The 15,369-nt window shown below is 35.3% G+C and overlaps 1 protein-coding gene across 2 annotated transcripts in view; it reads right to left on the bottom strand.

Moving 5' to 3' along the window:
* LOC306885889 (SAM and SH3 domain-containing protein 1-like) overlaps positions 1-15,369 on the bottom strand; it is a 101,352-nt gene that overhangs the window by 29,650 nt on the left and 56,333 nt on the right. The window contains exon 1 of one of the 2 annotated variants that reach the window (XM_079442693.1): positions 3,893-4,052. The exons of the other annotated variant lie outside the window; for it this stretch is intronic. Coding sequence (XP_079298819.1) covers positions 3,893-3,913 — 21 coding nt within the window. The 5' untranslated portion in view covers positions 3,914-4,052. Of the gene's footprint in view, positions 1-3,892; positions 4,053-15,369 lie in introns of those variants that run through there. 2 annotated transcript variants of the gene reach the window in all.

Here is a 15,369-nt window from a genome sequence, read left to right as displayed (position 1 = left end):
TGGTATAAGAACTTGCAACACAAAAACAACCCCCACTAATAACATCAAGTGAACCTTGATGACACGCATATAGTGTGTTTAGCACTGCTCAGATGCTTTAAGACACTCATTCTTCTCAGTTTAGTCATACTGTGGTTTGTTTCCGTATTCTCACAGACACAATCTAAAAGTAGATTAACCGCTGTGAAACTCTGACCTACTGTTTGTATTTCTTTTCCCACAGTCCTCCAGAAATTTATGAAAAAACATGGGAGATCTCTCTTCAAATAATCAAGCATGTCTTGGGTTAGAAAGCTAAACTGCAATTTGCTAAAAATGGCTTAAAATGCAGTGTCGTCTTCATGAAAATGCTGTAACTTTATATCGACGAATGCAGAGAAGATCTGAGGCACAGAATAGATTCTTATACTCGTGAGACGCTTCCTTCATCCGGCTGAAAACATGCGCATTCCTCCAGAGCGAGAGGCACAGGGGTCTCGTGGTTGTGCTCTCTGTGACTAGCTCGACTGTCCTCAAAGAGAGAACCATTCATTTGTTAAGTGACATGCCCTCCAGTCAAAGCTGTGCGAAATCTGGCCACTTTTCATCAGTTAAGAAAGCCTGCGATGCTGAAGAGAAAAGCTCTGTGACGGGCCGATCTGAGCTGCCCAACACAGCCAGCCTGTGATAAACACTTTAATATGGTCCAATCACATGGTCTCTCTGCTGTCTCCTATATGTCTCCCTTTCATTGCATGCAATCAGCAATTTTCAAGCCGTTAAAAAGAGCTATGAAATATTCATGCATTGAAACCACAGGTACTGTATGTGTGCAGTAATAGACCATAACCACATATGAATTATGCATGGAAATCAACTATAAACTGTGAAAGAGTGAACTAGTTATTTTATTTATTTACATAATGTAAAATACATAAAATGACAAATAAACTAATGATTATGTAAAGCTGTCCTCAATTGTAAATTGCTTTGGATAAAAGCATCTGCTAAATGACTAAATGTAATTGTAAATTTAAATATAATTTAATTTTTACACTCTTATATAATCCAAGAATTTACGCTAATAACCAAGAAATTAATTCCTTCTTCATAACATAAATGCACATCTGAACATAAAAGCATAAACCAGTAAAATTAATTAATTCAACCTTACATCAAACTTCTCAAGCCACCAGCGGGACATGAGCATGACATTTTAGTTAACAGGGTTTTAAATGGGGTACAATGTCACACCACTCTGGACAGAATGAAAGCGTCTGAGCGGCTCGAGGGTCTCAGCATGTGTCGGGATGACGCAGCTCATTTATCTTCTCCTCTCTGTGGAGCCGGTCAAACAGAAGTTGGCTGCACCTCCTCATTAACCAGGGACCCTGGGCATGATGAATGGGATGAGGGGAATATCACAGCGGCTATAATGGCTCTAATTCCCCGGGTTATCTGACAGCAGGACTGTAAGAGTAGCCCAGGGTCACGACACATTCACCTCAATTAGTTTTCAACAGCTCCTGGGAGACGATATCTCTGAGGGGAATGTGGCTGTCGCATTAATTACATTTCATACAGCCCCGCTGCCAAACTCAGACTGCAGCTACAAGAGGACGGCTATTTTAAAGCAATACCCAGGTGAATAGGGTAAAAAAAAAAAAAAAGGAAAAAAAGTTTCGCCATACAGTACTTTCCCAGTTGATTGATTAAATTAAGAATTAAGAAGTTTTCTGAAATGTTATGTTTAAATATGCAAGCACTTATCTGCATATATTTTCAGAACAGAAATCTAAAGATTGGATAAAGACAGGTTCAAAATTCTCATTGATATATTAGAGCGGGGATTTTGGCTCTTTTTTTTTAATCACTCATTAAGTCTAAAAACACTGTCAACAGCGAGAAAAAATTAATTTTCACCATGCCTTTATGAATAAAGTGCTGTATAAAAATCAGGTGAATAATATGACTAAACCTCTCCGTAAAAACCCTTCAGAATAAAACTGTAAAGTTTGTTGAAAGAGAAAAAAAACCCCAACTCATTTTGACAAAAATGATTTTTAAAGTATTGTAAATGAAATCTATATTGTAATTAGCATTTAATAACAGATTAAATGCAACAACAAACATTTAAAAGTGTATTCTGGATGTTTTCTTTCCATTACAGTCTGAAGCAACGTGCTATGCAAAATAACCCAAAATCTAGTGCATGAAAAAAAAACAATGCTTTTGTCTGAAGCATAAGCATAAGGAATTTGAAGAATAAGCAATATCGAATATATACATTTTCTAAACCAGATTTTTAATCCAAACTTGCCATCACAATGATAGACAGTCACGGTTTCTTATTTTGGCCTGGTATATGATCAAATGAGGTGCAGACGTACACATAAGTCATATCTATAGAGCAGAATATCACATAGATTTAAACGTGGACTTTCAGTGAGAAACAACACCTTAGCAACCACATAGCAACACCTGGGTACTATTCAGAACACCCAAGCTTTTTGGCAGCAACTTTTACAAGTATGATTTTCCATTTTCAAATGTTCCTGTCACAACTTAAAGCACACACATTTCCTCATCTGATTCATTTTGAAGGAAACCAGAGATCCTGATATACTTATCAACAAATATCAACTTAAGTGCACACACATCAGTAACCTTCATCTGCACACACACACACACACACACACGCGCTCCATACAGCAGCAACAGAAAATGACACAAGCAGGACTTCTCCAGGATACATTTCAGCTGCATCACTGTCATTGATTAGCCCACGCACAAATGTGGAGGGCAAACATCTTAAAAGTTTATAAATGATGACTATGCTGTGCAGCTGGAGACCTTTCCGAGCGTGTGAGGAATTCCTGGGTTTCTCTCGCTCTGTCTGCGGGATTCGTGAACGTGCTGAAACATTTAAACCAAAGAGGTTCTTTAATCAATTTCTCAGCCCCTTCCTGTCTTTAGTTCACAAACAAATACATATTTATTCACTCGTTTTAAGTTGTAATTCTCATTATCATTGCAAACTGCATGATTTAATGGCATTACAACAAATAATGATATATAAACTCTTTATATATCATGGTTTTATTTGTTGTAATGTACGTATATGTATATTTTTCCCCATCCTTTATTTGATCATATTCAAACAGACATCTCAAAAAGAGAGAACAAATAAAGTGTTGACTTTGGAAGGTCAATGGCCAAACTTTTAATTTACAGTACTCAGTAAGACTGATTTTGCAATCTTGTCTAACAAGTTGGACGTTCACACAGTTTGTGGTGTTCAGGATCTGAGCAAGAACAACCGAATGAATGACAACATCCCCTAAACCATAATCAAAGCCAGACGAGCTTGAACTCTCAGATTAAACAGAGCAGAACGGGCTAGTTGTCACATGGGACGTTCTCAGCAAGTTTATCACTTCTTCACAAATGTAAGGATGGGGAAAGTTGTCGTATGTTTTTAATGTTATAAATGTGTCAGTGTTGAAGATAAACAGATGCAAGAAGGAAAAAAAAAAAACATTGAAAAATATTCTGTATCCATGTAAAAAAAAAGACCAATAGGAATTCTGTTTTCAAACTTCTACATTCCTTAAAAACATAAAGCACCCAAAACTAGACACAATCTAAAACTGAAATGAGCTATAAAATAATCTAGAAATGCCATAAAAATCTTAGGCAGAAAAATAATTGCAGAAGTTTAAAGATTTAAAACAAGCTAACCTGAAAGTTCGAGCAGCAGCAATGAAAAGATCTTAAAAACTATTGACAACACATTTATATTCCCTCATTCAAGTCTAATAACTCATCTGAAGCATCATGAAAGTTAGAACATGTCCGTTTACAAGTTCCATTGGAGCTGAAAGCCAACCCCCCATTGAAAAGTCACACTCACCACTATTTTCGTGTTGAACATGCGGCTCCTCAGTCCTCGACATGCATGTCTGAAGCTCTGTTTGACTGCTGAAACTTTCCCTGGACGCTCAGAGAACAATACACGCTGCTCTGACGGAGGACTGACCCCCACACATCCATCACACAGACACTCAGCCAGCGGTGGGAGTAAATGACATGAAATATACTGCAGGGTGGAGCTGCGAAACCCTCCCTCTCTCTCTCTCCAGCTGTGGGACAGTCAGAGCAGATACTGCCACCGCAGTTGAATAAACTCCTTCCTATGTGCTTTTAAAATGTGCGCCTGTGAGGCTGATGGGGCAGAAGCAGATAAGATTACCCTGACAAAAGCTCAACAGATCTATCTTATTATCAGCATGGGTAAAAAGATACGGTCCATACGCTGCTGACGGGAGGAAACCTAATTCAGGAGGGCACAGAAACACTGTTTGATAAGTTTGATATGGAGAATTTGTGTGCACTTAAACAGATTAATGACAGACATCAGGATGAATCTCACAAATAAATTTCAGGTTCACACAACATCCTAAAATTAAAGAGCAATTATATTTTGAATGAAGAAAATCAAGCCTATTTTGAGGACCTTAAAAAAAAATTGCATTATATTTTCATAATTTATGAAAAACATTCTAATTATGGTCAAGTCAAGTCAATATTATTTAATAATAAAAGTATGGGCAGTATAAATGACACAGTATTACATAAAACAATATAGTAAAATATAATATAATAATATAATTATTTTTAATTGCAAATCAAAAAGAAAAAATAGGAAATTATACTTTGTATAGTTAATTTTTTGTCAAGTCATACTCAATGTTTTCTTAATATAAAATAAAATATAATAATATATTATGCAAATCATATTTAACTTGCATATCAAAAACAAAACAAAACAGGAAATTACATTAAATTTACATTAATATAATATAATATAAGACATAATGCAAGTCATATTTTACTTGCAAATCAAACCAAACAAACAAACAAAACAAAAAACCCAGGAAATTACATTTTGCATAAAGATGATAAAGTTTTTTGCACAAGTCATATACTTAAAATATTGATGATGATAATAATAAAATATATAACAATTGAAATATTGATTGAATAATAACTTTGTATTGAACAACTTAATTATTTTTTTTATCATGTTTTCTTGAGATTGAGCCATTAGGGAAACAAACAATTGTTTGGTGAATAGCTTCAGCTCACAAAGACTTATAAACCAAACTCGTTTGCATACACAGAGCTCTAAACACCAGTAGATGGCAGCAGACATCAGCTTCACATCACTGTCCATTAGAAGAGGTTTGAGCTGGACTGATATTAGTGATTAGCAGCATCTCCTCACACAAGCAGAACCAAAACCACTAATACCATGGCGTATATTGACAGTACCAGTCCAAATCATATGCCTCATTCATTCAATGTGTGCTGTTCTTTATAAGTGATCTCACCTGGTGAACAATGAAGTATATAGTAGGGAAAAAATCCCACAGACTTAAACTGAAAGAGGGAATATTCGTATTAACAGTAGTAACCAATATCATTAAATTGAAATAATTCAGTAAAGCAAAACTCAAACGGCAACATTGTCAGATGGCTGCAGTGACACCTTCGCTAATTAAAATGAGTGATCTAGTTTTGTTGCATCATGCCGTTGTCTCTCAAACACTCACAGACATTACATTCACTTACACAGCACTATTGATCAGTGAGACTGTGAGAGGAAGTGGCTGGGAGTCTGTTTGTGGGTCTGGACATCATTAGATCAGTGGCAGATGGCCGGTCGGGGATCTGCATCACGTCTGTGTGTAAAAAGGGCATTTTTGCGCACCAGTGCACCAGCAGAGCAATTGAGCCTGTCTGTCCACGTCTCTTCTCTGGATTTCACATCTCACTGGCTGTTTGAACTCACTCATACTGCACCAGTTCATACAACTGCACTCTACACCACTGACAGGCCACGTCTGAGATAAACACACTACTGATTTACGATGCAGACACAATGCTCATAAGTCAGACCACTTATAGAAATTAAGCTGCAAAAACAGGTTGTTCAGAAATCATATTGAGAACATTGAAATATGCCTGCCCATTTTGGAATTATTAGGACACTATAGTTTTTATTAATGCTTTGAATTAGTTATTCGTTTTAGATTCAGTAATTTGGTCCAATATCTCTATAGAGTTTTTATTTTAATTTTAGTTTTTAACTAATTGAAAATGAGAAATGCTGATTTCACAATTAACCGAAATAAAATGTTTAAATTGTTTCAAATATTTTATTTCAGTTCAAGTTTATTTTATTTCCAGTAACAAAATTCAATGTTTTTAATTTTTATTTTATTTTAATAACCCTGGCCCACCTACATTTCCACCTACTCAGCAACTACAAATCACATTATATATTTATATGTGCATATATATATATATATATGTATATATATATATGTATATATATATATATATATATATATATATATATATATATATATATATATATATATATATATATATATATATATATATATATAAGTATATATATATATATATATGTGTGTGTGTGTGTGTGTGTGTGTGTGTGTGTGTGTGTGTGTACCTACTTAACCATATTTTGGGGACAAATTTGTACAAAATTTCCAAAAACCTCCCTTATATATATATATATCTGATGACATTTAAGCCACACAGATTATATTCAAAAATCTTTCCAATACTTAAAGTAATAATGTATCTTATCCATTTCCAGTGCATAAAACAAAGTGCTCTGGATTTGTTTCAGCACTGAATCTCTCGGTTCATTGTTGAATTTTCCTATTTTTCACATTATGAAGGTAAAATGGGTTGCAAAGGCCATTTCATTTTGTCTTTACAAGTCAAACAGCTGGTTTAATTTTCCATATTTCCAAAAGCGAAAACCTTTTTTTGGCACAAGAAACCTCATCTAACATTATAAGCGGACTTCTAATGAATGCATCCCCTTTAGTGAGAGTCACAGAATCACACAGCTCTCGTATGGTGAACCGAGTGATTCACATCAGGGCTTGTCGTTCTGTTTGTTGTTTGTTCCAGTCATCCAGTCAAACGAGAACACATGTGACTCATGCCCATAACAGCTATCACTCAAAATCTAGCGTGATGCTTCCAGACACTGGATATCTGGCTCTCTTGGGGTCGTACAGCCCCATGTTGGTCATGTTGTGTGATTGTGAACTCAGCGTGACCTTCTGCGTCTGAATAGCGGAAAGCACATCCAACGGGCCACAGCTGTGCACAGAACATTCACTCTTCATTCAGCTTATTTATTTGGTTTTGCATTATGTGGCTTTAATTCTGCCCTCTTAAAAACAAAAATCAAGGCTGATTCAGAGGATTGCCAGGTGTTTTGACGTTCCCGCTTCTCACACAATTGCACCAATCAACATTTCTGTGCCAATTACATCCACTAATTATAATTTATGAACCATTTTGTGAATGCACTGCATTTTACGAATGTCTCTTCATGTTGTTTTGTTGCTGGTTATGGATTAAAGCAAATCACTCAAACCCACATAAATATCTGCAATACAAGTTATAGATCTGCAGCCCATTTCACTTCCATAATGTGACATATAAGGAACAGGATATTCAAGTTGTGAGCGCTGTATATGAGTTTATCAGAACAGATTGAGAAAACATCACTTGCTCACCAATGGCGCTCCTCTGCAGTGAATGGGTGCCGTCAGAATGAGAGTCCAAACAACATCACAATAATCCAGAAGTAATTCACACCACTCCAGTCCATCAGTTAATGTCTTGTAAGGTTACAACTGTATGTTAAGAAACAAATCCATCATCAAGGTATTATAACTTTAAACTGTTGCTTCCGGCCAAAATATCAGTCCATAATCCATAATAGCTAATGCTTCCTCCAGTGAAAAAAGTACATCCCCTGTTGTTCTCTCATCAAAATCCAGAACTGTTTTTGCTTGTAAATAGTGCTTGATCTGTGCAGATTTCTCTCCTGATTCAGACGAGATGACTTCATCTCTGGAAAAAGCAATAACATGGCTCACATTTTAGCCAGAGGCAATGGCTTGAAGTTAAAAATGTTAAAATGATGGGTTTGTTTTCTTACAAAGACAGCTTTTCACAAGACATTGACAGATGGATTGAAGTGGTGTTGATTACTTGTGGATTATTGTGATGTTTTTATCAGCTGTTTGGACTCTCATTCTGACGGCACCCATTCACTGCAGAGCATCCACTGGTGAGCAAGTGATGCAATGCTACATTTCTCCAAATCTCTTCCCTTGAAGAAACACATCTCCACCTTCATTGCCTGTAGGTACGTACTTTTTTTTTTTTTTTTTTTTTTTTTTTAGCATATTTTCATTTTTGGGTCATCTATACTCCTTTAACCACACTAATTAACTGTGACAGCAATGACATTACAGCGGTTGAGCATTTTGACTAAAGATTACGTAAACACACCCTTTTCCCCTTTGGAATGACGTGCACGGTTCAATCGTGCACTATAGCATCAAGATCCTACATTAAGTTAATTTCACATTGACATTAATAATGACAAATCAACGAAGGCATGATGTGTATGTGTATAAACTGAGCAGACTGTAAATAAGCCGAGCTCTGTGTTTAAGACACTGCATGTGTTTTGACCGTGACGACCTCCAGGGCAGCAGGATGGCGTCTGTGTGGCCCGTCTAACGAGGACAGACAGCTAAGTGAATTTTGACAGGTCTCTAGAGACAAACAGGGTTAAACAGACGTGCCTCTTTGTAGCCAGCTGTCAGTCACCCATGTACTCCTGTCACACAATAAACCCACACACTGACAAACAAAAACACTTCAACCATCTCCCATAGTATATGCTTGTGTTTAAATTATGGCTAGCATTTGTCTGTCACTGGATTTAGTCATTACAGGCAGACCAAACCAGAATATCACATTTCATCTACCTTGTCATGCAAAAAGATACTTTTTTTTTTTCAGGAAAAAGACACCATATATATTTTAACCTCTGAAATGGATCATGTTTAATTCAAAGAAGCCAGCATTGTGCTTTTTAATTAGCCATGGATGAGTGATCTGGAATTGCCATGGACTCTATCTGTGATCCGCAACACATCGGTCTGCAAGGAGTTTCTAAGCATGTTATCATCTCAAAGAAAGCATCTCAGACTCTCACCTGCTGTAAAGTCAATAAAGTGACCCAGTGAAAACACACTGACCTCACTTCTCAGCGGCTGACCCACATACTCATCTGACAAACCTCAGCAGATCAAAGTGGATTTAAAAAAGGAATTTCCTTTAGAATAACATGAACATGAGTCTGTTTTAGTTTCTTGGTGACTTAAAAGGACTTTGGAATCATACATTACACAACAGCAAAATCAGAATAAAACAAAATGACCAGAAAATGCTGAAAATCAACAATTCGCAAAATGGAGCTGCATTGAGATCCTCGTATCTCTGGGAGTGAAGCATTTAGGGCCTCAATAATGATGAAACCACAAGAAACGTTTATTAATAACCAGAATCTAAAATGATATTGAGATATCTTTATTTATTCTTGAGTTACAGGCATGCAAACTCTGGAAAAAAATAATATTTATGTCACTCAGACAGGTATGTTCAATGCAATGGGTTTGATGGAGGAAAACCAGATACATTTCTAGTTTCAACGATATTTGTTCTTCAGACATTCCCCTTTAAAAGAAAAAGTATAAGCTGTATGCAAAGTGACCCACATTTGGTTTTTGACCACTGAAAATTTACCCATGGAGCCACACTGAAACCTTCATATATCTGGAACCGAACCATTTATGGCCTTAAAATGAAGACGCCAAAAGGACAGTTTTTTAAGAACCAAAATCTAAAACGAATGCCTTTAATATGTCTTGAATTAATGCAAACATTGGCAAAAAACACAAGAATGCTTTTCCCATTTTTGCATGGTCACCATTGCCATATAATGCAACAAAGATCGCTAAAGTCAACAGATTGACCCAAAAGATGTGAAAAATAAAAGGAAAGACAGATCACCATGAACATTTCAGTTCCACATGACTGCAATCTCATTTCAGCTTCACCTCCACCTACAACTGCAAAACATCACTCTGTTTCTTCCTAAAAGAGAACCCTTGTTGTTCTCATCTTTGAATACAGGATTATTGTTTGCCGGAGCAGGAACGGGGACATCTGAACGGCGCGTCCTCTTGTCCTCAGCTCTGACTTCTCTCTGCCATCTGACCGCTGATGCTACTCTAGGCTCGTCTTTTCCAGCACACTGCCTCTGACACCTTGATGTTGCACTTAGAAATCTTCTAGGGACCGGCTTTACTGGTTACACAATGTCCTTTTGGCAGCACATAACCACCTCTTCACATCCCAGCACATTCATCACCGACACACGAATTCCTGACAACCTGTAGATTTTTCTATAGCTGTCCTATCCTGTCTATACATGCTGGTTTCCAGATGCATCTGTATATTAACGTCACAGATAAAGACAAAATTTTATACAATGCTGAGAAATCTGATTAGCTAATCATAATATTTTACAGTCAGAAATGTGTATAATGGACTGCTAAACTGCTATAAGTGTGTAGTATATTTTATATATTTAAGCACATTTTTGTATATTTATATAATTTATATAAAAACTTTGTATGTATATTATAGATTTTTCTCAAATATATCACTAAAATAAAAAAATGTCGGCTTCTGCAGTAAATGTAAACTAGAGGTCTCCACGGGTCCAAATATTCGTACCCAAACCCGAACAGACCTGTAAATGTGTTGCAAGGAACTGACCCGGATCCATTATTTTTTTGAAAGTGGGACCCGAACCCGTGCAGGCCCGAGAAATGCCTTAAATGTACTACCCGGACCCGACCACTATTTGAAAGTTGGAGCCGAACCCGGCTGGGAAGACACAGCCCCGAGTGCACCCATCCCGATCGGCACATATTGCACAGCAAATGCTATTAAGTCAATAAACATGTTGCGGAAAAAAAACCTTTTCCTCTCTCTTGGTCGGGTCGGGTCTCGGGTCCTCCGTGAAGACCTCTAACGTGAATTTGCGATGCCTTGAAAGTGCACAATACAAGTTTTTTTTGACAGTTATGTGTTTAGGGTTCAGATCGCGCTATATGTGGAGAATAATGTGGGGCAATCAGCTCTTTTTTTTAAAGTGCCGTTTATTGTTTTTTGCAAATTAACTCTTCATATATATATATATATATATGTGTGTGTATGTATATATATATGTGTGTGTGTATGTATGTATATATATATATATATATATATATATATATATATATATATATATATATATATATATATATATATATATATGTATATATATATATATATGTATATATATATATATATATATATATATATATATATATATATATATATATATATATACATATACATATACATACATATGTATATATATATATATATATATATATATATATATATATATATATAAAATGTATAAAAATATATAATAATAAATAAATAAAAATATATAAAAATATATGATATTAATATATTACACTAATATATTTCTACAATCAGTTTATTAATACATTTAAATAATTTGTAAATAATTTATATTAGATCGTATTTTAATCACTTACATCATTTAATATAATATAATATAATATAAATCATGAGTAATGACTAGACTTTTTTAATTGTAATAGCATGACATGAAATTTGCATTTGGTTATATTGAATTTGGGTTTACGTCTTCTAGTATAATCCAAAGAAATTCTGAGTTTAAAAGCACCAAAAATCTCTTGCACATACACTCTCTTCTGGATGAATAGCGTTACATGACGTTAATTAAAAAACTAAAAGCAATTAAGCGTCTTTTGTCTTCACACATCATGTACTTTAGACACTAGACAGATGCAGCATCACATCCAATAATGAAGCAGTGAAAGCTGTGCTGCTGGCATTCAATACGCATCATGAATCATGAAATAGATTGATTTTTCAGTCCCCCCCCATGTGGCCGATTTAAGGTTGGTTACCCAAGTGTCAGGTTTTCACTGCTTCTCCATCAACACAAGAGCCCAGCTCACCCGCCGCGATCCTCCAAACACACAGACACAAAAAACCCAAACCTTCAATACCACAGACACCCTGAAAATAAAGAAAACTAAACACGATCTAACATCTCCATAGGAATATATTCCAGCACTGAATCATGTCAAGAGTCGTCTGAGAAGCACAGATTAAAAATATAAATCACATGACATGAACAAAGACATGATTGAACTCTTAAGGTGTAGTTTTAGGGTGATTTTAACATAAAAGCAGCTTTAAATTGTAGGCTGTGTAAGATGCACTCACACATTTAAAACAAAGCCCAATTAAAGCCAATGTGAATCACACCGCAGTCAGATAGACGTCTCTTTCTCTTTCGCAGCTCTGCTGGCTCTCTCCTTATTTAACGAGTGTCTCCGTATCCCAATCCCATCTTCAATAGCAGCAGCACCGCTGGGCAGATTGAGATCTCAATTACCCTGCTGCGCTCCATTCATCTTGCTCTCTGTCCGTTTACTTCCTCTCCTCTCCATCCATCCCTTTCTAATCTTCCTCTTCTCACTCTTCACAGTTCCCTTCCATTTCCAATACCCTTTTTTATTTTCCTGTTCCAGTGCAATTTCTCATTCGGAGGACAAATCATAAAACTCTCCTCAGTCACAGAGACGTGTTCAAGAACAAAGCAGCAGAACTCAGAAAATATTACACAAACACCTATAAGCAACCGAGCACATTTCACTGGAGCAATATGATAAAAGACATCAATGTTACATTATAATTACAATTAGTTAACAATAATAAAAAATAAGACATATTATAATTATTCATATATTATTGTTGATAATATTGATTATTATAATGTAACAACAGTTTCAGGTACAGGGATGCTGAATAAGAATAATAATATTAATAATAATAATAATAATAATGAAGAAGAAGAATCTATTATTAATATTATTATTAATGCTTAAAAAATAAAAACTACCACATAATGATTATATATCATACAAAATATAATTATTAAAATAATAATTAGTAATAATTAGTAATAATCAATTTTAATAAATTATTATTATTAATGAGAATAATAATGAGAATAATATATATATATATATATATATATATATATATATATATATATATATATATATATATATATATATATATATATATATATATATATATATATATATATACACACACACACACACACACATATACACATATATATACACATATATAAATAGTAAAATATAAATAATAATAATAATACAACTACTAATAATAATACTTATAAGTTTTCTAAATTAAATATTAAAAATATTTTATATTATTATATTATTAATTAGAAGACAAATATTAAATTATTCATAAAAATATAAAATACATATATGATATATAATAATAAATATAAATAATAATACAATTATTATTATTATTATTATTATTATTATTATTATTATATGCATTTATTTTACTATATTATATACACATACTGTACATATTCACAATATATTCTACAAGAAAATACTATTTATTTTATTATATTAGCATATATTTAATATTTTTTAAGTCAGAAGCTATAAAGTAGGCAGTGTATTCTGAGGTGGAGAGTTGGCCAGTCAAACAGAGAAGCTGATGAAAAGCTAATGTGAGTTGATAGTTCACTTTGATGAGATTTATGCTTCCCTTCATACTGAGAGAATATTGCTCTTCTGTGCAGGGGTATTAGCTTTCAGCTTTAGCAAATCATCACAAACACACAAAATCAGCTCAGAGAAACCACATACGAGGCCTCAGACTTACTGTCTGCTGGCTTCAGAAGCGAGTTGAGGATATTTTTGATGGCTGTTTCCTGCAGCTTAATAACATACTTGTCAGCCAGCTTCCCTTCATTTCTCATTTTCTAATAAAAATGCTCAATGTGCATTTCGGTAGAGAAAACCAGATTCGCAGCAAAGCTCTTGCAGTGTGAGATGAATGCTGAATCAGTCAAACCCCAGGGCTCACCAAACGAACAAATCTCATCTTTGTTTGATCTTGGTTAAATAGTTGAACTTTAATGGTAAGTTAGTGGTGTTGTGGGTGGACTAAATCAAGTGCCCTCAAAAATACAGGATGATTCAAAACAAACAAAAGTACCATCAAGCAAAAACACCAGGATTTCTGCCTTGAACCACAAACTGAGAAAGAAGGAAAGCAAAAAAGCCCCAAAAAGCTTCCAATTCAAGAATAACCCTTTCTAAATGAGATGCTAAATGCAAAGAAAAGAATATAAAGTACAAGAAAATGTAAATATCAAAAATGTTCTCAATAGACCTAATATTTCATATGATGCAAGCACCTCGTTCAGAGGTCAACAACACAAAAATAATGGTGTAAAAATTATTTTCACTCAGAAACTGAGTAACACAGTAAAATGGCAAGTAAGATGTTGAATTAAATCTAACATTAATTCAAGAAAATATTAAGATATTACAGAAAGATTGAAACAGTATTTTCTTTTTATATATACAGTATCTCACAGAAGTACACCCCTCGCATTTTTGTAAATATTTTATTATATCTTTTCATGTGACACTGAAGAAATGACACTTTGCTCCAATGTAAAGTAGTGAGTGCACAGCTTGTATAACAGTGTACATTTGCTGTCCCCTCAAAATAACTCAACACACAGACATTAATGTCTAAACCGCTGGCCACAAAAGTGAGTACACCCCTAAGTGAAAATGTCCAAATTGGGCCCAAAGTGTCAATATTTTGTGTGGCCACCATTATTTTCCAGCACTGCCTTAACCCTCTTGGGCATGGAGTTCACCAGAGCTTCACAGGTTGCCACTGGAGTCCTCTTCCACTCCTCCATGATGACATCACAGAGCTGGAGGATGTTAGAGACCGTGCGCTCCTCCACCTTCTGTTTGAGGATGCCCCACAGATGCTCAATAGGGTTTAGGTCTGGAGACATGCTTGGCCAGTCCATCACCTTTACCCTCAGCTTCTTTAGCAAGGCAGTGGTCGCCTTGGAGGTGTATTTGGGGTCGTTAGCATGTTGGAATATTGCTCTGCGGCCCAGTCTCTGCTTCAGTATGTCCCAGTACATGTTGGCATTCATGGTTCCCTCAATGGTTCCCTGCATGAGTAGCTCCCCAGTGCCGGTAGCACTCATGCAGCCCCAGACCATGACACTCCCACCACCATGCTTGACTGTAGGCAAGACACACTTGTCTTTGTACTCCTCACCTGGTTGCCGCCACACTTGCTTGACACCATCTGAACCAAATAAGTTTATCTTGGTCTCATCAGACCACAGGACATGGTTCCAGTAATCCATGTCCTTAGTCTGCTTGTCTTCAGCAAACGGCTTTCTTGTGCATCATCTTTAGA

The sequence above is a fragment of the Barbus barbus genome (assembly GCF_936440315.1).
Source record: "Barbus barbus genome assembly, chromosome: 20".
Taxonomy (NCBI): domain Eukaryota; kingdom Metazoa; phylum Chordata; class Actinopteri; order Cypriniformes; family Cyprinidae; genus Barbus; species Barbus barbus.
Note: the sequence above shows the minus strand (reverse complement) of the source record. Positions and strands in the feature narration are given on the sequence as shown.